At 43.5% G+C, this 23,900-nt stretch overlaps 1 protein-coding gene across 2 annotated transcripts; it reads right to left on the bottom strand.

Annotated features, from left to right (window-relative positions):
- Positions 1–8,671: 8,671 nt before the first annotated feature.
- LOC133923840 (jasmonate-induced oxygenase 1-like) lies at positions 8,672–23,398 on the bottom strand. Of its 2 annotated transcripts, none has more exons than XM_062369125.1 (4): positions 23,271–23,398; positions 22,437–22,961; positions 20,153–20,492; positions 8,672–9,105 (listed from the first exon to the last, which is right to left on the bottom strand). In XM_062369125.1, exons 2-4 carry the CDS (start codon positions 22,937–22,939, stop codon positions 8,854–8,856), a joined length of 1,095 nt encoding a protein of 364 aa, XP_062225109.1. In that variant the 5' UTR covers positions 22,940–22,961; positions 23,271–23,398; the 3' UTR covers positions 8,672–8,853. The 2 variants fall into 2 exon arrangements, with proteins under 2 accessions (XP_062225109.1, XP_062225102.1); XM_062369118.1 differs by lacking the exon at positions 8,672–9,105 and adding an exon at positions 17,862–18,442.
- Positions 23,399–23,900: the final 502 nt, after the last annotated feature.

Here is a 23,900-nt window from a genome sequence, read left to right as displayed (position 1 = left end):
TCTAGCATGCATATACTAGAAAGGTCTTGATTGGTTACCCAACTCGAGAATAACTAGTATCCCAACTGGATTTATCTGATCTTTCTTAGTAGATAAGATGAAGGATTTCTTATCGACTACGATGAAATAGGAGGTGGTAAAAGACCCCTATATATAAGGTGGGGACCCAGACCCCTGAGGGAGACTCTTTTTTCTCGGAGGAGGACAACTCATCTGCAACTCGACGCAAGCACTAGGGCCACAGGAGATACTCGACGATTTCCTCATTAGTCTAGTTTAGATCCCATATACTCTTTGTAATAGATCTAGACACCTTGATTGTACTCGAGTGAATATAAATACATCATCGACCATAGAGGACGTAGGGTATTACTCCAATTGGGGATCGAACTTGTATACATCGCGTGTGTCTTGTCTCCTGTTCGTTTCCTAAATCACAAACACAACCCCGTTATTCTTACAAATATATTATTAGGGAAAAACCCTCGACAAGCTCTAGCACTATGACAGATCTGTTCCACTATAGATTTATGGAGCAGAGCTAAAAAACCTATAGTGGAGTTCTCCCAAATAGACCAGTATTTTATGGGATTGTCTAGTTATATGATGACATATTTTATATCTCAAAATATGTCGAAATTTCTACTATTGGATGAGTATCAGACCGTCCATATCTCTCATCCCTTTTTTAACCCTACCATGCCCTCCTCCCAAGCTCCCTGACCTCATCCATTCCCTGCCGCTGCCTCTGTTGCTCCAGTCCCATCCCGTCGTCTCATTGTCGCTGTCCCTGACTCGACGCGATCCGTTGACGAGCTCCTCCGCTGCCAAACTCCCTCCACTTCCCCTCCCCCTCTGCAATGGAGCTCTCGTGACTGCTCCCTTGCTAACCAATGCAACCACGACACCTCTACCGCCATCCCCACCCAACCGGCAGTCCTCCACCACCGTGGAAGGCTGCACCCCTGCCACCTCGCTGTCCGCCTCCACCGCCTAGCTGCCGACCTCTTAGGGCTTCCTCTCTAAATCTGGTGACCACAAGTCCCCAAATCCCGAAATCCTAAGGCTAACCCCTAACCCTAATCCTAGCCCTCGCCGGAGAAGTAACCGGGGAAGAAGGCCGCGTGAATCTTAATGCGGATAGTACGATAAGAAATTCGATAGATTTCTCTTTTTTATCGACAGATAAATAGGGTTTCTTTTTTCAGTTTCCAGTCACAGCACGTAACGTAAAGTCGTAGATCCAACTCTCCGGCCGCGGCCAGCGACGATCGGGTGTATTAGCAGCCGCGCGCGCTGACCCTCTAGCTCGACGTCCAGTTATTGCAGCGGATTGTGCCGAGATGTGGAGTGGATCGAAGCATGTGTCATTCGTTTGGCCGACCCATGAAATCTTGGCACAATCCTCCTCGTTCCTCATCCGCTTTTCCTTTCCACAGAACTCAACTCAGCATCTCGATCAGCTCATGGAAGCTGCAGTAGCAAGTGACCTCTCCTCATTCTGTTGACGAAGCGAATCGTGTGCATCGTCGCACGGATCAAACTTGGCCGTGTGTTACCTGTTGTTCCCACGGTACGTACGTAACCTCACTGCCTCACCACGATGACATTATAGCTCGCACAGTCGTACCCTCGACCCGCGATGCGGCATGCATAGATGCACAAAATAATGTACTCCGGTACGTTGTTTTTTTTGGCAAAGCGTGATTTCCACTTGTGCATGCGTCTGGTCTGGGTATACACGCGGAGACACGAATGACAGGCAGCATATATGAGCTAGTGCCTAGTGGAAGTGGCCCATACTGGTGATCCAGTAAAAAACGTACGCAAACTGGTGCAGCGACTGCATAGGCAGAAACGAAATCAAGCAGTAAAATGAATGGCTCTTTTGGCCGCCCGGCGTTCTTCGATCATCAGCATGCGTTGTGGACTTACTGCCAAACATCAGCTACAGTACTTTCCAGCATGCGTTGTGTGGACAACTTGACTCGAACTTCTGGATTGGAACACAGGCGTCCTATCTACTGTCACAACCTGTTTCATGTTATTACTATGTGTTTTAGGTGTGTGCAATTAATATATTTGAAGTTAGCAAAATTAGATGGACACTATCGTAAATTTACTATATTTTGAATATATTTTTAACCATGTCGATATTTAAATCGAACTTTTTTATTACTCGAGGAAGTATATACGATCTAGCTTTTAGACAGCTCTACCTGTTTGCTTGAGGCCTATGCCTATAGCTATATCTAGGACTAGGCCTACAGCTATATATGTTATATATAGGGAGTTAGCTACGAACACTGCCTCTCACAGTAATAACGGTTGAAACGGACTAGCTAATTAAAATGTTCTGAATGCAGGGCTAGTTTCATCCTATTTAGAATTGACATCGCTACCATAACAGAGGACAACTGCAGTAGGTTCAGAACTGCCGTCTCAGTCAGGTTTCGAACTGATTGTACTAATGTGATTGTGATAATCGTTTTTCAACTAATGTTGGCGTGATTTAAGACTTTTACAACAAATAATATCACAGTTATATAATAAAGGGGTGATTAAATAACTCTACTACGCTAGTAAACCATATAACACTATACAAAGGTGCACGAACAATTTTCACGACATCAGAGAGCACAATAAGACATCATGATGAACACATCACTCCATAGACAACTCGGATGCGGACACGACCAAGCCTACTCGTCAACCTCACAGTTGGTATCGGTGAAATCTATATCGTCCTCTAAAAGTATAAGCAAGGGTGAGTATGGACGTACTTAGCAAGTCATAACTCTTACCCTACAGCAATAAGTAAAATACATGCATATGATTTTAACAAGGGTAGAATTGTAATCTTAACTTTTACGGAAATGCAAGTTTACACATGCAAGAATTTATTTATATAAAACGGTTTTGTAAAAATATCATATCATTGTTATTATAAGATGGGGTATGACTATAGTGAAAAGTCACTAGGGCATAAGTTTTAATGTTGTAGGACACTCTATCCATAGCAATCCATAGAACATTGCCAGACCTAATTTCCAAAAACATGCACACTTTGCCTACTCATACTCCAACGAAACACACACCACCCATGTTAGTTGTTGTGATCGAACCGTAGTTTGTCTATAACCGTAGACACGGTAATTCAAATAGTTTCCTCTATAGAGTGATACACTTTATCCACAAGCTGAGTTTAGAAATATACCACCGTCGTGACAATGTGACTTGAGGATCAGGTGATTGCGAGGACTCTGATTACGGAGCTGAACCGAGCGGAGCGAGCGCTGCGAGGATTGCTACGCTCGTGTTGCCGCGAAACCCGCCGCTACACTTCCGGTTGCTGTGCGCCGTGTTATTGCGCGGACAACTGCCCGGGGGGGGGGGGTGCGGGGAGCTTGCGCGGTGACGTCGCGGAGGCGTCGAAGAGGTGGTGCGCGGGGTTCAGGCTCAGGGTGGAGAACAGGAAGAAGGGCGATGCCGCCTAGTGCTTCACGGGAGTGGTGGCGGTGAAACGAAGGATGAGGACGGGCGTGCTCTAGGGAGACTCACGAAGTCTAGATCCGGCGGGTCTCCTTGCTTGCTGCCTTGGTCCGACGGCTCCTAGGCTTGGTGATGACATGGCTTAACATGGGATGAGAGAATGGACGGACTTTACTCTTTCTCTATATATATGAAGCATGTTTGGTATTTTCGGGAGTATATACTCTTATATACGTATCTCATAACCTAAGAAGTATTTCATGTGATAAATAGTATGTATATGGAGCATGTGAGTATATAAGATTATCCAAGTAGTATGTATACTTTTTTTAGGTGGTTTGCATATATTTTTTAAGTATATTATATTTTATGTACAAATATAAATGTATTATCAAAATCTATTAAAATTGATGGAATTTTTTTCAATTTTTTCATGGAGTTCACATCGAAGTATCTTAGAATAAGTATATAAATATACTCATAGTGATAAAGAAGTATATCCAGTTTATTTATTTAGTATATTATAATATGGAGTATCTACTTTTGGAGTATATATATATATATATATATATATATATATATATATATATATATATATGTCACATGATGCTTAAAATTAATCCCGTTTTTTAGTATGCTATGTTTTTAGATGAATATTCTATTTTGAAGGAAATATGCACAAGACACTTTTGAAAGGATGAAGCAAAGCGTGGAGAAATCAGAAGAATCCCAAGGACAAAGCGTAAAAAGCGGCTAGAAACACAATCAAGAGAAGGGTCAACAAATATGGGCCTGTTTGGGGCCCATAATCCACATGTGCCGATCGACACAGAATTTGGTGCCGATTGGCATAGAAGCAAAAGAGGATCCAACTTCGGCTCATGTTTCCCCAGACGGAAGTTCTCCACCGATATAGCAAATTTAGAATGTTTCATCATCGTTCAAGTCAAGATTTCAAATAGAGATTTCTTCCGCCAAGAAAAGAACTCTGCTAGGATGACTGTAAATATAAAATATATTTCCCCATGCAGAGGGTCCTGTCCAGTTCGGATTGCATTCGACTTCCATTCGAGTTTCGGTGAAAGTTTCCACATAATCAGGGTTAGACTATAGAGAGCTTCACTATGAGCGAAAACCGAGGCATGATGTATTTATGATGTGTTTGGTTGTCTGTATGGGTTTTTATAGAGCTGCATCGTATATCCTGAACAAGTAGAAGCAAGCTGAGTAGATGCAGTAACTTTGAAAAGAAGGGTGTTTGGTTGTCTGTATGGACTGATGCAATGATCACGTGAAGGTGTTTGGTTGCTTGTATTGGCGGATGCAATGATCTTGCACCTGAGACTAACAAGTGAGCCCGTTGCAGCACTGTAGCAGATGCAATGCATCCATCGAGTCAGGCTCCATAAAGAATCTCGATTCAAGTCTATCCATCGGATCAGACTTCAACTGTATAATTACATCCGTGTCATGGAGGAACAATACATCCAAACAACCAAACAACCTTCTTCGCTAGAATATACACACGAACAGAGCCAAGATGCCCTTGATGCGGGTAACCAAACACACCTTTAGCTCCAGCGCCGATCGGTGCTCTTTTGGTGCTGATCTATACTAGAGCTAGAACGTGGCGGTAGGTTGAGAGGTACTCCTAATATCTTTTTCATGATGTATACCCTCGATATTATGGGATAAACCTATGTTCTTCACTTGAATTGTCGAGATCTTACCATGTAAACTATGTGATGCTTATGCCATCTTAATTAATTGAATGTCTTTGTCTATGCGATGTATACTTCTTGTTACATGTATGGGCATACATTATTCTTAGTGAGGTAGATGTAAATATGGAGTTTAGGTCTATTGTTGCTGATAGCATAGTGCATTAGAGATAGGTACACGATTTACCTAGCCTCTTGAGAAGAGGGGGATGGGAAAGGTGCCTTTTAATAATGTAACCACTAACTAATTCATATCCTTGATAACATAATCTAATCTTAAGCATGCAAGTGAACCATAAACCTGCAGGGGAATTCCAGATTTCTAATAACAACCTTGCAACCAACGCTTTTGTTTGTAGTGTTAATCTCTTAACTAGATAATAAATCACACTAGATCACACGTGTTTCTTAAGATCGATATACTTTGGAATACTATAAGGTAAAAGCTACAATCGATCCATGTGCTTGCAACTATATTTTGTGCGCGTAGTTGTCGCCAACAACTACAAATAATGTACTCTTAGCCATGTCTTGGTGCATATACATCTATCCTTGGTCAATCTATACATTTAGAAAAGTGACAATCAATTTAATTAATCAGTTAAATTTTAAAAAAGTGTAGCTAAAATAATGTATCAAATTTCATCCAAATGAGATAGAAAAGTTCTCATCCAATAGCCACCTTTCCATATTCATTTAATTATTAAATAAATACATAATTTCCCATTCATGAACCTTTTTAAATTGGATGTAGATCTAGATCTTAAATTAGAGCAAGAATTTTGGATCTCTGCATGGATAGCATGTCATAAAGAGCAGCTCATCAGTGTCAATTATGCAAGAACCACCACTAAAAATGTATCACCGCCGGTTCTTAACGTCCTGCGCCTGAAAAATGACTGAACCATTAAGAACCGGCACTAAAACCAACTATCAGTGCCAGTTCGCACTAAAAACTGGCACTGATGCTATCACTGCCAGTTTTTAATTTGAACCGACACTAATGAGAGGACTAGACCTGAAATTTCATTGGATCGGCTTCTGGCTCACCTCATGGCTCAGCCTTATCTACCCTGCACGTTTGATCCTCCCCCCCTCTCTCTCTCTCTCCATCGTATCTCTTCCTCTGCTACCATCTTCTTCCTCCTCCTCCCCCACCAGCCTTTCTCTTCTTCATCCCCTCACCGGCCTCCTCCTCCCAACCTCTCCCATCAGCAACTCCGCCCCCCTTGCGAGATCCACGGCGGGATCCAGCAGATCCGGCCATGGATCTCACTTGGGTCGGAAATCCATGCACCAACAGCGACGGGAAGTAAGAGGCGACAGGCAGTGGTGAGCGGATGGATGAAGCAGGGGCAGCCTCGATGCTGCTGCCCATCGTGAAGCAGAGTGGCGGCCTCCTGCTGTGGCGGAGGGTCTACGCTGAGGTCACCAGGCTCGGCGTCTTGTCCGCTCGTCGCGTGCCCGTGAAGGGCGTCTCGCCTAAGCCCCATGCGTCGCACTCCTTGAACCTCGTCACCAACTGGCTTGTGCTCTTCGGCCCTTCCTTGCCACCACGTGTTCTGTGGCGGGGTCCTTCATGCCTCGCGTTTTCTTTATGCGGGACAAAGCAATGGTGCGTCGTGTGTGATGTGTGTGCTCGTCGCTGTGTGTTCCAGTCATGTGTGTTGTGGCGGCGGCCTTCATGCCGCCATGTTTTCTGTGCAGGGTTGTGGCAGCAGACACTACGTAAGAAACCAGCAAATGAGACACCACATTAATGACGGCTGCTCAACACGCGTCAGTAATGTTCCTTCTGATCGGAACCAGATATAGACCCGTCACTAATGAGTGATCATTAGTGACGGGTCGTAACATGACTTGTCACTGATGATAATAGTGCCGGGTCAAGTCATCAGTGACGGGTTATAACATAACCCTTCACTAATGATAATAGTGACGAGTCAAGTTGTAACCCATCACTAATGACTAGGTCATCAGTGACGGGTCATAGACCAGTCATTAGTGACGGATCGTCTTAGGCTAATCATTAGTGATGGCTCACAACTTGACCCATCACTAATGATCCACTCATTAGTGATGGGTCATCCTATGCCAGTCATTAATGACGGGTCAACTTGTAACTCGTCACTAATGACGGTATTCGCAAATATTTTTTTTATTTTATTTTTCTCTTATTTTTTGTCACTTCAGCAGCACTAGAATAGGAACTATTGTACATTTTTACTCAAGTTTGACGTAAGCTGTGGCGGCTGTGAACACAAGCGCGCATTCTAAAAACGGTGTAGAAAGTTCCAAGGGCAAAAACTCCATCTTCCAAGCCGTTTTTGGCCTCGAAAAATTCTCCGAACCCGACAAAGTAGGGGAGAAACGGATGTAACCTTTTTTTTAGATGTTTGTAGAGTCAAAAAACGCCAAAATTGGAGTCCGTATGCAAAAGTTATTCCAGTTTTACCGAATGCACTCCGTGTCACCTATCAAATTATAACCCTCGATGAAATTTGACAAAATTAGTCATTATTGACGGGTCATGGTTATTATGCGTCACTAATGACCTTCGGTAAAGAAGCTTAAAAGGATAAAATATCCAGTTTCTATCACAACTACGTGATTGCAGAGGTGGTAAGGTGGCTACATGTGCGAGTAGGAGGTCATGGGTTCGATTCCCATGGAACACAAACTTGAAAATAATGTGAAAAAAGCGTGGCTTGTGAGGTATATATGAGATGAGCCTGTATTGGGATGGCTAAGGTGAAAAAAAAAATATTTTTTTGACTTTTTTGTGTCCAAAAAATACAAAAAATGTTCATCGGTCATTAGTGAACATTAGTGACGGGTGATGATCTCTTACTAATGATAGGTCATTAGTGATATAATAAGAGTAATAGGTATAAGATCCATCACTAATACCAGTTATCACCCGTCACTGATGACTTTTTTTCACGTAGTGGGAGCTGCGGCATGGCAGCAGTGGAAACAGTCGAACCGGCTTGTTTTCTTTTTTTGCTTCCCAGAACACTTATCATTACCGGTTTTAGACTCGGCAGTGATAGGTACCGATCAACAGTGCTAAGTAACCACTACCGGTTCCAAAATTAGCAGTAATAGAGGTTTGAAACCGACAATGATCACCCTTTTGTGGTAGTGTAAGAACCATATACATCTCATACAACATCTAAACCCTAGTTAACTAATCATTATGGATCTAATATATATAATCAAGCTAGCTAGATCAAAACTATTTACATTGCATCACCAAAATGAAAGCCTCCTCCAAAATCCAAGCCTTCTCTCAACCGAAATATTGAAAAATGGCCGCCGCCCCAGAAGCTCCTGTTCAAAGCGAGCAGCTATTGTTTTGGCTGCTCTGCTCGGTGGTACTCCAAGTAGTCCATGTGTACGTAAGACAAACTAATCCGAGCATGATCGAACAACATACCAATGAGCGTGTATAAGAGTGATCACCAACACCGAGTGCACAGCTATTGCATGCACATGATTAGATTAGATTGTAGCTAGGTCGTATGTCGGTCTTAATTATTGTACATGTTATTCCACTCATATTATACATGGGGAGCTATAGCTAGCTAGCTCCAAATAATTACCACGGGATAGTGGGTCAACTATATTATTCTGGCGATCATGCGTGGCCCTTGAGAGCCTCGATCTGTGCCTTGCCCTTTATGCCCTTCTTCCTCACGAAGAGCCTGTACTCGTCGAAGGTCATCGGAGTGTAGGGCGCCTGCCGGTCCGCCGCCGTGAGCAGCTCCGGAGCCGGCGCGATGGGGATGTCGCCCCTCGGGTTGTAGAAGAGCGCGAGGGAGAGGCGCTCCTCCTTGGCGTTCACGATCACCCGGTGCTCCACGCTCTTGTACAACGAGTTGCTCAGTATCTGCATGTCAATTGTGTTTAGCGAGCAGATTCAAGATTTGAACGTTAGCTCGCGCTAGCTAGATAAACCATGCAACAGAAACACACACACACACACATTTGAAAAGTTGAAGTTCTTTTTCACGGAACAAAATTAAAGTTATTTATGGTTACAGTCCATGTGTACCAGCATTAGTTGTCCTGTGTGTACAAGTGCACAGGTGGAAATAATACAACTGTAACTGGTGTATATCCACGATGCATTGGTCGTTGCACCGGTGGAAGTGCGTTCGGGTGGCTCATGCTCTGCATGATTCGCCGTAACATCCTGCATGTGGTGCAGGTCTGTCCGAGCTAGCTTTACTGCGAGGACACATGTAATATTGCGCTCACCGCTCAAGCATGCGTTCTCTGACCATGGCGTCCGGCCGGGTTGCGCGAAAGGTCCTCGCAAGTAAGAGTGCGATAACCCAATGTCGGTGGAAGTCCACTCGATCGTGAAATTAAAACTGTTGCTGACCGTAGCCAAGATTTATCGGATCGTTTCGCTCTCACAGTTAACTAATCATCGATCAGTTAGTTATCCAGATAGCTAGGCATGCATGCAGGCTGCAGCTACCACGTACAGATTCTTAATGTCAAACAAGAGGAACGCGAAAGCGGGACCAGCTGTGTACTGCAGTACGCGCGTACCGACAAGACCAAATACGTATAACGTCTGAACAGTTAGGCATGCGTCACAGTCACGATCACGATCGATCGACTCTTCTAGGCAATTTTTGAGGGTCGGAGTGCTAATTAGGGGTCAGTACAAGAGACTAAGGCACATCTCTTGTTGTAATCGGAAGTTTTGGATAGGAAAGTTGAGTCTAGAGTCTTGCTACCTGAGGAATGGTTTCTGGGGTATCATATTGAAAAGGAGTTAGAGACAATTTATACTATAAAGCAGCAGAGGGGATGAGATTTGCACTACGTGAAAAATAGATATAGGAGACACAGTTTAGTGACAGGTTATTACGTGATCTATTACTTATGTCATCTCAGGTTGCTTCTATTTATAGATCTGTCATTAATACCAGACAATAAGTGACGGATTATAATATTACCCATCACCAATAACATAAGTGATAGGTAAAAACTAAACCGTCCCCTGCAAAAGTAATAAGTGACGGGTCATGTTATGACTCGTCACTTATAACTTGACAAAGGTGACAGGTCTCCCTGAGCTAATTTTAATAGGTGACAGGTTGTATTATAACCCGTCACTTATGACTCTTAATAGGTGACGGGTAACCTTATCACCCGTCATCTATTACTCAACTCTATTTTAAAAGCTGGTTAGCCATTACACGGGCGAATAGTTACTACACAGTGCCGCCCGCACAGTGGCTGGCAATTTTCACCAGCTCCTCTAGGGATTCTTCAATATCTTGTTGATTTAAAGTTTGAATTGGTGCTAGGTCTTTGAATGTTCGCATCTCCCCCTTTCCTCTCCTCCTCTAAACCCTAATTGGAAGATTTGTTGTGTTTTGAGTTGTAATGGACCGTTTTGCATGTTTATCAAAAATCTTAGTACAAGTGAGTTGTTTATGTTAGATTTGATATTAGATTTGCCCGATATACCGCGAGATGACACAGATCTAGTGTATTTGTAGGGAATTTCTAATCGCATGTTTAACCACGAAATTAAGGTCATTGTTAATGAAGAATGAATATTTTTACATTAATTATAGATGACTAACAGAAGTTGGATGTACCTTGAGACCCGGACTTGTCCGGAGTATCTAAGCGGGGTGAAGCATTTCATGAGTGCTGCCTTGGCAGATATGAAAGATCGTGGTAAAACGGTAATGTATTGTCCATGTCGCGACTGCAGGAATGAAAAAAAGTTCCCGAAACCAGACAATTTCCATGCACACTTGGTCATGCATGGATTTAAAGAGAATTGTACATGTTGGAACAAACATAGCAAAGAAGACCTTAACGAGGGAGAGATGGATCGGACCCTCCATACCGATAGTGTGGATCAAAAACTTACACCCGGTGAAATGGATCATGATCTCAGGGATGATGACATATTAGGTTTGAATGATAATGATCTCGAGGATTTTGTGGAGAATGTGGACCAGATGGTGCGGGATGTCGAGTTGCACGACGAGTATAATAATAGTGAGTTTACTAAATTCCAAGACTTTGTGCGAGATTCCAAGACGCCCCTTTATCCCAATTGTAAGCAGAAGTACACACGGATATTTGGGAACCTAAAGCTTCTACAGCTGAAGGCAACCCATGGTTGGACTGACAAGAGTTTTGAAACATTGCTGTATTTGCTAAGGGACATACTACCGGAGGGAAACTTGGTGCCTGAGAGCGTCTACGACGCAAATAAGATAATTTATCCTTTAGGATAGGAAATAGAAAAAAAAAATACATTCATGTAAGCAGGATTGTATCTTGTTTCGTGGAGAGTATGCAGAGCTGGATCAATGCCCCATGTGCGGAACCCATCGATATAAGCGTAGAAATGACGGTGGTGACGGGGACGAAGGCAAGAAAAGTAAATGTGGTCCTAGGAAGGTGGTGTGGTATTTTCCTGTAATTCCCCGTCTGAAGCGTCTGTTTGCCAACAGAAAAGAGGCCTAATTGGTGCGTTGGCATAAGGAGGGTCGTAAGAACGACATAATGATATGACACCCAGCAAATTCCGCTCAGTGGCGAATCGTTGATTCCACATTTGGTTGCTTTGCCGAAGAATTGAGAAATATTAGGTTTGCTATGAGCACAGATGGCATGAATCCATTCGACCTGGCATGTTGTATTGTTGATCTACGACCTTCCACCCTGGCTTTGTAATAAATGGAAATACTTATGTTGTTGATCTTGATATCAGGACCGAAATAACCTGGCAACGATATAGATGTGTACCTCAGGCTTTTAGTCGATGATCTTAAGAAACTCAGGTCGGAAGGCGTCGAGGTTTGGAATCAGTACAAGCAAGAGTACTTTATCTTGCATGCCATGTTGTTCGTCACCATCAATGATCTACCAGCACTTCGTAACTTGTCCGGACAAAGCAAAAGAAAAGGTGAAGCTTGCCCCCATTTCTTAGATGACACATGTAGTTTGAGGTTGAACAACTCAAAGAAAACAGTGTGCATGCGGCATCGACGTTTCCTTCCCAGGAAGCACCCGTACTAAAATATGGACAAGCAGTTCGATGGCACAAGGGAGAAAGCGTTACCTCCGAGGCATTTCAGCGGAAAGATGTCCACAATCAGGTTAAGAATATCAATGTTGTCCTTGGCAAGCGAAATCAATCCTCTAAGGATGATGAATAGTTAGGAATGTGGAAAAAAATCAATACTATTCGAGCTAGAGTATTGGAAAAAATTAGATGTTCGCCATTCTATCGACAACATGCATATAAAGAAGAATATCTGTGAGAGTCTGATCGGTACATTGCTCCAAATGAAGGGGAAAAAATGATCATGAGAACGCACGAGCTGACTTTGAAGAAATGGGCTTAAGGCCGGAACTCCATGTACAAGATATGGACAAAGAAAAACACCTACCCCCAGCAACTATCACTCTCTCCAGGAAAGAGAACAAAGAATTCTACGAGTTCTTGCACAGTATGAAAGTTCCCTCCGATTATTCGTCCAACACTGTAAGACTTGTCTCGGTGAAAGAGCTAAAAATGAATTTCTCCATGATAAATTCCCATGATTGCCATGTGATGATGACATCACTGCTTGCGGCTATTAGGAACATCCTCCCAATAAAGGTTCGCGAGGCTATCCTGAGCCTGTGCTTTTTCTTCAATGCAATTGAACAAAAGGTGCTCGATTCAGACTCCCTAGAGGAGCTAGAAAGAAGACACTTTAAGACTCTATGTATTCTTGAGGTATATTTCCCACCATCCTTTTTTGATATCATGGTACATCTCACTGCTCACCTTGTGAAGGACATACACTACCTTGGCCCTGTGTTCCTGCATCACATGTTTCCATACGAGAGATATATGGGCGTTCTCAAGTCGTACGTAAGGAATCGAGCCTTTCTTGAGGGTTGCATCGTGCAGGGTTACACGACGGAGGATGCATTAGAGTGGTCTGTTAATTACATTGACCCAAATAACCCAATTGGTGTGCCTAAGTCTCACCATGAGTGGAGGCTCGTAGGTGTGGGAGTTCTGGGAAAGATGGCAATAACTCCTGATCTGAAGGCTTACGACCAAGCTCATTTCCTCGTGCTGCAATAAATGAGTGAAGTGTGCCCATATGTCGATGAGCACAAACAAAAGCTGCTTGAAGAGAATCCAGGGTAGACCGAAGCTTGGGTTGTGAGGCAACATATGTGAAGGTTCACGACTTGGTTCCGAGATCGAATCAGACAATCGAGTACTCCTACAAGTGCTCTAATAAAAAAAACTGACATCGGGTCCTATATACACAATTATGACATATCAAGGGTACGATATAAACAGATACATATTTTACATAGTTGCCCAAGATGATATGAGCATATATCAGAACAGTGGTGTCCGTATATATGCTTATGACAACGACATGTAGAGGGGCACATACTACGGTAAAATAGAGGAGATATGAGAGCTGAACTACTTGGGATTCAAGGTAGCCTTGTTTTAGTGCCGTTGGGTACATGGGGCAAAGGGCGTCACTAATGATAAGTATGGGTTCACTAGCGTTGATCTCAAATATGTCGGACGAAAGTCTGAACCCTTCGTACTCGCTAAAGATGTTCGCCAAGTCTTTTATGTGATTGACACAACAAAGAAGAAACGTCATATGGTTCTCACTGGGAAAAGACGCATCGTTGGAGTTACAAACGTCGTTGATGAGGAGGAGTTAAATCAATTCGATGAAATCCCCCCTTTTGCTACTACAGTCGTGCCATGCCTTTCGCCGATCGAGGAAACTCCATACATCCGCCCCAACCATGACGAAGGGATCCATGTCAAGAAAGCACGAAAACGGTGAATTTGAATTTCAGTGTCAAATTTGTAATATTAATGTCAAAATTGAATATATATATATATATATATATATATATATATATATATATATTAGATTTGTAATATTAATGTCAAATTTGTAATATTAAGTGTTTGCTTCCACTAAACAATTTATAAATTTTAACTTGGAAGATTTATGTGAATGTGATAGGTGGCGGGTCATAAGTAAAAGGTGGCGAGTGAAGAATGTAACTCATCACCTTTATTATTCACCTGTTACCTATTATAAGTCATAGGTGAGGGGTTAAGAGGTGACGGGTGAATATTGTAGGTAATGGGTGAAATTCTTAACCCGTTACCTATGACCATATATGCATATATAGGAAGTCCCCGTGTGTCCTCCTCCGTCTTATTTTGTCTAAGTCATTTCCTACGAACGCACTAGGGTTCATCATCGCCCGTCTCCACCGCGCCTTAGAGCCCCCCAGAGTCTCTCTGTTACACTCCACCCTTCACCTCGCTCCTCCTCCATCGACCCTGAGCCGCCTTCGAGCACCTGGCCTCTATCGACACCCTCTCCTCCATACCCTGCTGCACTCGGAGCACCACCTCCCTCGTCCCCGACACACCCTGGCATCCCCATGTGCCACCCGGCTTCCTCGTTCCCAATGTGTCACCCTGGCCTCCTCGTCCCCGACACGCCTTAGCCTCCCCGCGCACCGCCTCCCTCTAGTCCCTACTGGTCTCAGAGACCCACCGCCCTCGCTGTCGTAGCCAAGCTCGCTGGCACCGCCGTTTGCTGCCACCACCTAGCTCGATGTTGCTCGCCGCTCTCTAGTACTCCAAGTACTTATCCCTTCTTCCCCCTTCCCCTTCTCCCTTCTCCTTCTCCCTTCACTGGTGCCATGCTCGATGATGATGAATATGTGTGTTGAGATTGGGCCTTTAGAACAGTTAGGGAGCATAAACATAATGGTCTAGGTTAAGCCTTTACAACTTGAGAATTCAATTCAATTTATATTTTTGCTAGCTGAGATCTTAGGAATATTGCTCAATCGATGAAATACTCGTTAGAATAGTTAGGGAGCAGGAACATTATGGTCATGGGGCCAATTTTCATACTTTTCCTGGGAGCAATTTCACAAAAGAAATTTTCGGTTGTTCAGTTCATGGTTTACACATGATTTATAGCAATTTCATGAAATATTTTTCTGGCATCCTTTACCTATTTCCTTGAGCTGTAGTGGACAGAGAACCAATATTATTTGTTTGAGAACTATGTGTACTATGTTTCTTGTGAACTATTAAGAATTTTATCTCTACAGAAGGAATTGATGGATTTGTATGGGCTATTCGCAAATCAAAATTTGTTAACTATTTCCCCTGAAAGAAAGTGAGCATAGAACCTTTTTATTGTAACGTGTTGTAGTTCCACAATGAAAAATTATATAGTCCATCATAACACACGGTTTGGCACTGATATTGTTTTTGGTTTTTGTACATCTTTCATGGTGATGGTACACTTTGCCTGTTTCTCTTTTTAACTGTCAAAATACAAACTGTTTAATGTGCCAACAAGTGCATGCAGTTCTTTCCTATTAAAAAAAAAAAGAAAAAAGAGCATGCAATTCTTTAATTTTTGTTTTGGGGTATCACTAAGGTTACCAAAATGCCTCTTAGAAGTAGTTCATCATCTCCGGCCACTAATCTGAAGAACTATATTGCCTATACCAATTTCTCGTGGTGATCTTTTTATGCTTTTGCTCGAACTCATTTGTTAAAATGTGATTTACATATAGTCTTCACAAATTGAATCTATATCGAGTGCACATGTGACATTTCTAGACAGTGATGGTTATTAAATAACTTGACTGACTTGTGTATCCTAAATCCTTAACTATGTTATGAGCTCTTGCTACGAAGACAGTTGATATCATGTTGTTAAATTAACACCATACGTATAAGATTATTCCAAGGCATACTCCTTCCTGAAAATTGTATGTTGATGCAGGCAAGAGAGCTTTTAGCTCAAAAATAAAAAATTCTTGCAAAACTAGGAAAGAGTATTCATTGTATGATATGCTCAAAGGTCTACAGTTTGACAGCTATAACAATTGTATACCTTATATTTTGATGAAACAAAGGGATTAACACTTTGTACTTGAGCGTACTTTGATGCCGTGTAGTTAGACGAATGTGTCGAAATTAGTTGTCTTTCTATACCTCTTGTAGTTAGACTGATGCTATCATGTTCTAAACCTTGATTCCTTTTGTTTCATGCATTGAGAATAGAATATACTACACTTGATTTACATAGGGAAGAAGATGACTGTCACCCCTCAGAAACTACAAGCACATAGTATGCTAGCACTAGATGCCACCCCGGCACAAGATGAGGCGGATAAGAGCCGAAATCTGCACCCGCCATCCTCCAACGGTAGTAAAAGCTAGTATCATAGCCCAAGCCCTATTTTGTGCGAGCGGGAAAGCCGACATTGGCCAAGTAGCGAAGAATACAATCCCACTGAAGAGACATTGATATGAGTCAATGCATTTTATACTTCTTGAATGGAGAAATATTTTTTGTTTATGTCAACTCCTCTTGTTTTCTCTCTAGATGAAGGAAGCGCACTTTCTAAGCCAGACAACTGGTAGTGGTGCACAAGCTCGAAAGCCAAGGTCACAAACACAGTGGCCAATGGACAAGGTTACCGTCACGAGAATCGATGCTAACGAGCTGCCTATTGATGAAAATGACTTGAATAGATTCTGGAGGGTAGCAAGGCTCATTGCTTAGGAGAGGGTGCCAATAACGACTAAATTCAATGACCTCAATGCACTGTTCCATAATGTTATCAAGTAGTATTTGGAGTACCCTGGAAACATGAGTGAGCGTCAAATGATCGTCGTGGTATCAAGTAGTATTTGGAGTACCCTGGAAACATGAGTGAGCGTCAAATGATCGTCGTGGTATCAAGTAGTATTGGGAGTACCCTAGAAACATGAGTGAGCGTCAAATGATCGTCGTGGTCAATGCAGCAATAAAAGCGATCACGAAACTTCACTGAGGCTTTAAGAGCAAGCTTGTTAATTGGTTCTTGGAAAAAGGAGTGGCACCCTTCAAGAGCTATAAGCACTTGAAAGAGGAAGATTATGATGCTTTTATGTAGATGAAGAACTCAGAGTGGTTCAAAAAGGAGAGTGAGGAGAAGAAGCAACTTTGGGCTAGGAACAAGCACAACCACAGGACTGGCGCAAACCGATTACATGGGGAAAAGGGCAAAATGACAGGCAGATAATGAAATGTTAGCCAAAGAAGGTCGCGAGAATCATTGGTTGAAATTCCAAGGACAATCACGGTCATATTGCGTGTAAGTGGTGAGTTGTTTGAAAGCGGAGAAATAACATTTAAAAACAGTGAAACCCAGTCAGTTGCAGAAAAAGTAAAAGAAAAGATAGCCGAAGCTAGCTAAGGTTCTTTCACCGGGTCAGGGAACATGATGTTCTCTCAACGACGCTGAGAAACTCGGAGCACCCAAGTCAAGTGCGAGGTGTATCAAGTTCCTACGGTTGGAAATACAACTTTTTCGAAGACCTCAAAATGTACAAGAAGAGAAAGAGGTCAGGTGCAGTGGACATGGATGCATTGACACAGGACAGCACACAGAAAGTTTACGCAAACATCATGCAAACGCTTACAGCATAAGGAATAGAGATTACCATCCCAGTGGAAGCTAGCCCTGGAATTGCAGGGAAGATCAGTTGCGCCTCCAAGGAGGTCGATCAAAAAGTAGTTACTGTCGTGACTGAACCAGATACTATTGATCTGCTGGAAGGGCCCACACCCTGCACTCTTGTAATAAGGCCTGGCGGGTATCTCATCAAGGTTGCAAGGGGTCAGGTGCTTCCAGTCATCTGTATCTTACATACGGTCCTGATATGTGCTGGCTATATCGTGGTTACGGTGAACATAGTACATAGTAATACCACCGATCACGTATTAGAGCTCCCCACCCCCCTAATGATGAATTCACAACTCTAAATGAAGCTCTTCGGCAAAGGATCCAGTGGAAGACGGACGACATCGTGGTCTCCAGTGCATCACAGTTTGGACGAGCTTCAAGTGCACCGCCATCATGCCCCTCACTTCCAAAGAAGGCAGCTTCCTCCACATCCAGCAGCCTTTCTTCCAGCTCCAATGAAGTCTCCCCCAAAGAGCCCAAAGAAGAATGAAAAGAAGGTCGAGAAGAAAGGCTTTAAGAAGCACATGCCGAAGAGCTCGAAGGTCATTGTACCAGCGAAGAAGTCTACGGACATTGAAGTAGCGTGGACTAGTGCCCACATGAAATTCAAATATGGAAAGTCCTTGCTGACGGTAGATGACCTAACAAGAGCAGGACACGCATGTATCAACCTGTATAATTACTACATGCATACTTCTAAAGACACCAATGCTCAAGCTATAGTCATACAATACAAACAATGACACTTCTTAAAATATGACGACTACTTCCTTATGGGTCTCAATGACTTATACAACCTCTTCAAACTTGATGCGATGGACGCATCGTTATTACAGATCTTCACATTGTAAGTCCCTTAAAATTGACCATTCATTAATTAAAACCACTTGTTCTCAAATCTAACTATATACACTTATTCTCAAATCTAACTATATACTTATCTGTAATCACTTGATCAAAGAAACAAGGAAGAAAAAGGAGCCTCTCGGATTTTTTGACCCTGAGTCCATTACAATCTCGGTTATCTAACTTCACCCTGATTATGTTATGGACTGTGTGACAAAGGCAATGCAATATTATTCCAAAATGGACTATATGTTGGGCGGTCATAACGCCGGTGGTCATTCGATCTTACCGATCATTTGCCTCAAGTGGAACTTGGTGTGGTATCTCGACTCATCAAGACCAGTAAGACCAAAAGGCAAACCTAGAAAGCATGATTATAGTGTTGTAACTCCTCGACGCATAAGTTCTGTTTGACTTAGTTTATATATTTAACTTTTCTAACATGCAAATGTTCCCTAATTGATCCCTTTTTATATAGGCTTTCGACAAGTAACTTCGAGCTGATACTGACTACAACGCGACAGACGGCCGTAGACTGACACATAAGACCGGATTTGCGGTAAGTGCTACCAAATAGATGTAACTTTGAGCTTGTTTTTCCTTTTGATCTAAATATAATTTTTCTTTTCTTCGGTGCTACCAACAACCACCGGGCAACGCCTACGGATTCTATGTTGCGTAGAACATGCTCCTCACACTCCAATCAAATGATATCAAATTCCCCGAAGTAAGTTCAATACAAGATTATTCAATACTAATTTTAGTAATTAATTTAATTCCCTCATAACGTGGCATTAGTTACATATCAAATTATGCAGGATTTTTTAGCTTATTTTTTTGACAACGGCGCATTCACGGGGATTCGATAATAAATTGTTGAGTTCATGATGTCTGAAGTCATCAACCCAGATGGCGAGTTGCACTATAGAAATCCTAGATGTGTTATGTAATATGAGTTGATTGAAACTTTGTAGCATTTGTGATTCAGAAATGAATTGATGGAAACTTTATAACCTTTGTGATTCTTTCATGAAGTGAGTTCTTATATAAGTGTATTTGTTGATGTGGATTTGGATGTGTTGCTATTATTTGCAGGGAAAAGACGGTTATCAAATCCTGGCTATGCTCCAAGATGCAGCTAGAAAATAATACAATCATGTAGGATAAAATACACATAAGTGACGGATAACTTTGTTATCAGTCACTTATGTGTTAATATAAATAACTTATTAATCTGTCACTTATGTATAATATAAGTGACAGGTGAAGATGTTATCGTCATTTATGTCTTACTTCTAAGCACATAGGAGACACTTATAGGTACAACCCGTCACCTATAATCTCATTGGTGATGGGATCTTACTCGTCACTAATAACGCGTTCGGGATAATAAATTGGACCGATGCGGAACCTGTCACCCATATCCGTTACAATCTGTTACTCTTAGCCTTTTTTCATGTAGTGATGCACGCGCGTCGTTGTATGTAATAGGGTAGTTAACATACCTGGATCTGGTCACCGACGTTGACGATGAAGGCGTTGCGGATAGGCTGCACAGTGACCCACTCGCCAGCGCTACCGCGGCGGTGGACCTGCAGCCCGCGGACGTGCTCGTCGGCGAGGAGCACAGTGAGGATGCCGGGGTCGGAGTGCGCAGAGAGGCCTAGCGTCAGGTCCGGCTGCGGGCACCGTGGGTAGTAGTTGGCGCGCAGGGCCGCGCCGCACTCCGCCCCACCGAATGCCTGCTGGAAGTGTGCCTCGTCCAGCCCCATGCTCACGGATAACACCTGCATCAGCAGCTCGCACAGTCTCACCACCTCACGCCCGTACTCCTCCGACACCTCCCTGCACAAGCTGTAGACGTCACCAACACTGCACTCTACTTGGCAGTAATATAGTTCTTTGTTAAGAATAAGAAGTGGTTTATACTGGACTATATGAATGATGATTTATATTTATATGGTCTTTGATGCTTTTATTTTCTTCATTTGGCTATAAGTTAAGATTGTGTAATAATGAATGAGGTTATATGCTTCATGATATAAAATGCCATAACTTTTTTCATTGTCAAAAAAGGTCCTGTTTAGAACACAAAAATAGTAAGAATTCCCAAAAAACAGTTCAGTTCTCTAACGAATAAAAAACTCGAAATGTTGACACGTGCCCTATTTGTACCGTTATTATGCATCCACGTGGGCAGGTACATGTATTCCCATGCCTATTACAGTACGACGGTGACATTTTGCTGCTTTCTAGAATTATTACGAGTGTGCTCTGTATCCTATAGTTTGGAATAGTATTCCGGCGCTCTGCATATATGAAAGCACCATCCACCTACTTTTCGGTAGATGCACGTGTCGTATTTCACATGACCAGTCATCAAGACGCGCGAAATAAACTCCTTTTTTTCTGTGAAGTAAGTTTTTTTTTTCTCTATAGGCCATCGGCAGGGACAGCACGTCAACTTATTGCTTCAGAACAATCAGTGCACCGCTTCTCAGGTAAAAGCTGACCAAACCTGCCTAATTCAACGGGCATGTGCTCTCTTTTTTTGCCCGTGAAGAATGGTCAAATAATTACATTGGGGTGGTTTTCGCAGTATGTCATTCAAAGTAGTTATCAATTTTGTCGAGATTTCCATTTTCCTTTGCGACATGCTTAGCACTCATGAAACATATACATATAAATATGGTGTTTATAGACAAAAATAGTTAGCTCTATTTAAGTGACAATTCAAGTGTGTATGGATATATTTTGGGTCACACTAATTATCAGTTGACTGAAAATAGGATTATTTTTAGCCGACAATCTAAACCGTCCAAATACAATCCAACCTCCACCTTCATTCTTCTTTCTTCAGCCGACCTCATTTTCCACGAGCCCACCGTCACACCCCCACCTCCTTCCGTCCCCGATGACTTCCCTGCCATCGGGTCTACTGCCCCCACCGCACTAATCAGTCGATTTTCGAGCTCCTCCACCACCGTCCACCAGTCATCCTTCGCGACTCGTGACCGGTGGCGCCCCGCCTTGCTACTCCACCCGCTGCCTCCACCGGGTCAATTGCCTCCCAAAACCCCCTTTCTAACTCTGGGGAACACAAACTCACCTTGGCAATCCTCTCCCCGAGTGAAATCAAGATGGATATCAGTCAACTGCACATTAGGAAATACATAATACTTTTGAGGAAAACTCAGCGGTGAGCGCTCGTGCCCACATCACAAATTATGCTATTAGATGCTAACGTCCATTTTCTAGAATTCAATTTGATTGATTTAGTTTACGCTGAACAATATTCAATTCGATTGATTTAGTTTATCCTGAACAAAATTCAAATAGAAGAAAAGGTTAGTTCCAAAAATCGCTTTAAAAAAGATTAATTCCAAATGTTGTGTAATTCAATTAGGCTGGCTCTTTTTGAGGAGAAGAAGAATCTTATTTGTTTTCTTTTTTAATGCAGAAATTTAACATGAAACAGTTCGATTCCCTTATGAACATGAGAAAATCCCATGTTGCAAAAGCATCATTAGTGTGTGGTGGAGTCGTGAGTGCATGATTCTACGTTTAAATCCTAATGTGTACTTATTTAGATATTTGTGAGTTTAATATATATGTGCATTTCTAGTTGATACATCGACCAGAAGTTATACTTACATAGTCTTAAGAAAAATTACCGATCGAATACAGGTACGTGCACGCATGTGCACCATAACATCTCAGCTAAATGCACATGGGTGAGCTAACTAGCGACGACCTATCTGGAAATATGAAAGAGCCGGGAGTACATACTTGCAGTTGCCTGGATTGGCCGGCCAGTACTTGGCCGGGCTCTTGGCCGACTCCGGCGCGAGGTGGAGGAAGTAGTAGTCGCCCCAGTCGAGGATGGCGCCCTTCTCGACGCCGAGCCGGCTGCCATACCCCTCGTACGTCCGCGGGGAGTTGGCGTACTGCTGCTTCTCCGTGACCGACAGGCGGAAGAAGCTCCGCCACGCCTCCCGGGCCGCGCGCATCAGCTCCGGCCGCACCCCGTGGTTGACCACCTGGAAGAACCCCCACTCCCGGCACGCTGCCGCGACGGCCTCGGTGACGTTGCCGAGGCCGGCGCCGTCCGCAAGCAGCTCCCCGAGGTCGATGACCGGAATGCTGATGTCGTCCGAGGGCTCCTGCTCCTGGACCACGGGACGGTCGCACGGCGGCTTGACGTAGCGGCGCGGGATGGCGGGCAGGCCGCTCTCGGCGAGCGCCTGCACTCGAACGACGGGCTCCGACCACTCCTGCATGCAGTCCGCCATCGCCTACGCCCGGAGCCGCGGCCTATGCAACAGTGAGGAAACGTGTAGGTAAAGATCGGTCATGAAAGCGAGAAGTACAGCGGCAGCTGGATATATAGCGCTACAGTAAGAAACGAGCTGACTGCATGTATTTTCACGCACGAAACAAGTAGGAAAACACGAGGGGACCGATGTCTACGATTGTGCACCAACAAGGAGAGGAAACGGGACATAACACGAGATGGGATCATGGGAATGCCGGTGACGACGACTCGCGCCACGCGCGCGCGCATGCATAGTGAGGGGAACGTATGGACGCTTGCTGACAAGAAAGAATGATCAGAGGACGTACTGGGATAATTAAACGGTGATTTTACTTGAGCGAGCTAGCTGAGCTGAGCTGAGCCCAGCCTGTGTGCCTTACTCCGCTTCACGAAGGCTCTGAGCTTCAAGAGGGTATATATAGCCACATACAGACGTTCTCGGGGGAAAAAAGCAGAGAGAGAGAGTTCTCTGTCTCGTTTTGCTTTGTGTTGTTTTCACTTGTCGACGGACAATTCGCTGCATGCTCACCTGATCGATCCGGTTGGCCGCGCGCGGGGTACACAGCTGGGCACCTCAGGGACCAAAAAAGTCGTAAACGTGTTTTTTGTGCGGATTTGGGCCGGATCTGTTCGTACCTGATGCTGACCGCTGGGGCAGCTGGACTCAGTTGTAAAACGCACTCCAGCCGGTACGTCTGTCGACCGGCACGAGAATTCCCTGGATTGGAGGTGTCGACCGTAGATTTGTAACTTGTAAGTTCCACGCGACCTGCTCTCCGTTAGAGCTCGATCAGCTGTTCGTGTGCTGCGACGTCAAATTGGTAATAAGGAGCTGATTTCATAATAAATGCTCTCAGGTCGTCCAGTTTAATTTTGTCGAGTCAGCACTCATGAGCTAAACAGTTCACTGTGGCTACCGTGCACGCTACAAGAGGTGA

This window comes from Phragmites australis, chromosome 1, assembly GCF_958298935.1.
Source record: "Phragmites australis chromosome 1, lpPhrAust1.1, whole genome shotgun sequence".
NCBI lineage: Eukaryota > Viridiplantae > Streptophyta > Magnoliopsida > Poales > Poaceae > Phragmites > Phragmites australis.
The sequence above is the reverse complement of the archived record's forward strand: the minus strand, read 5'-3'. Positions and strand labels throughout refer to the sequence as shown.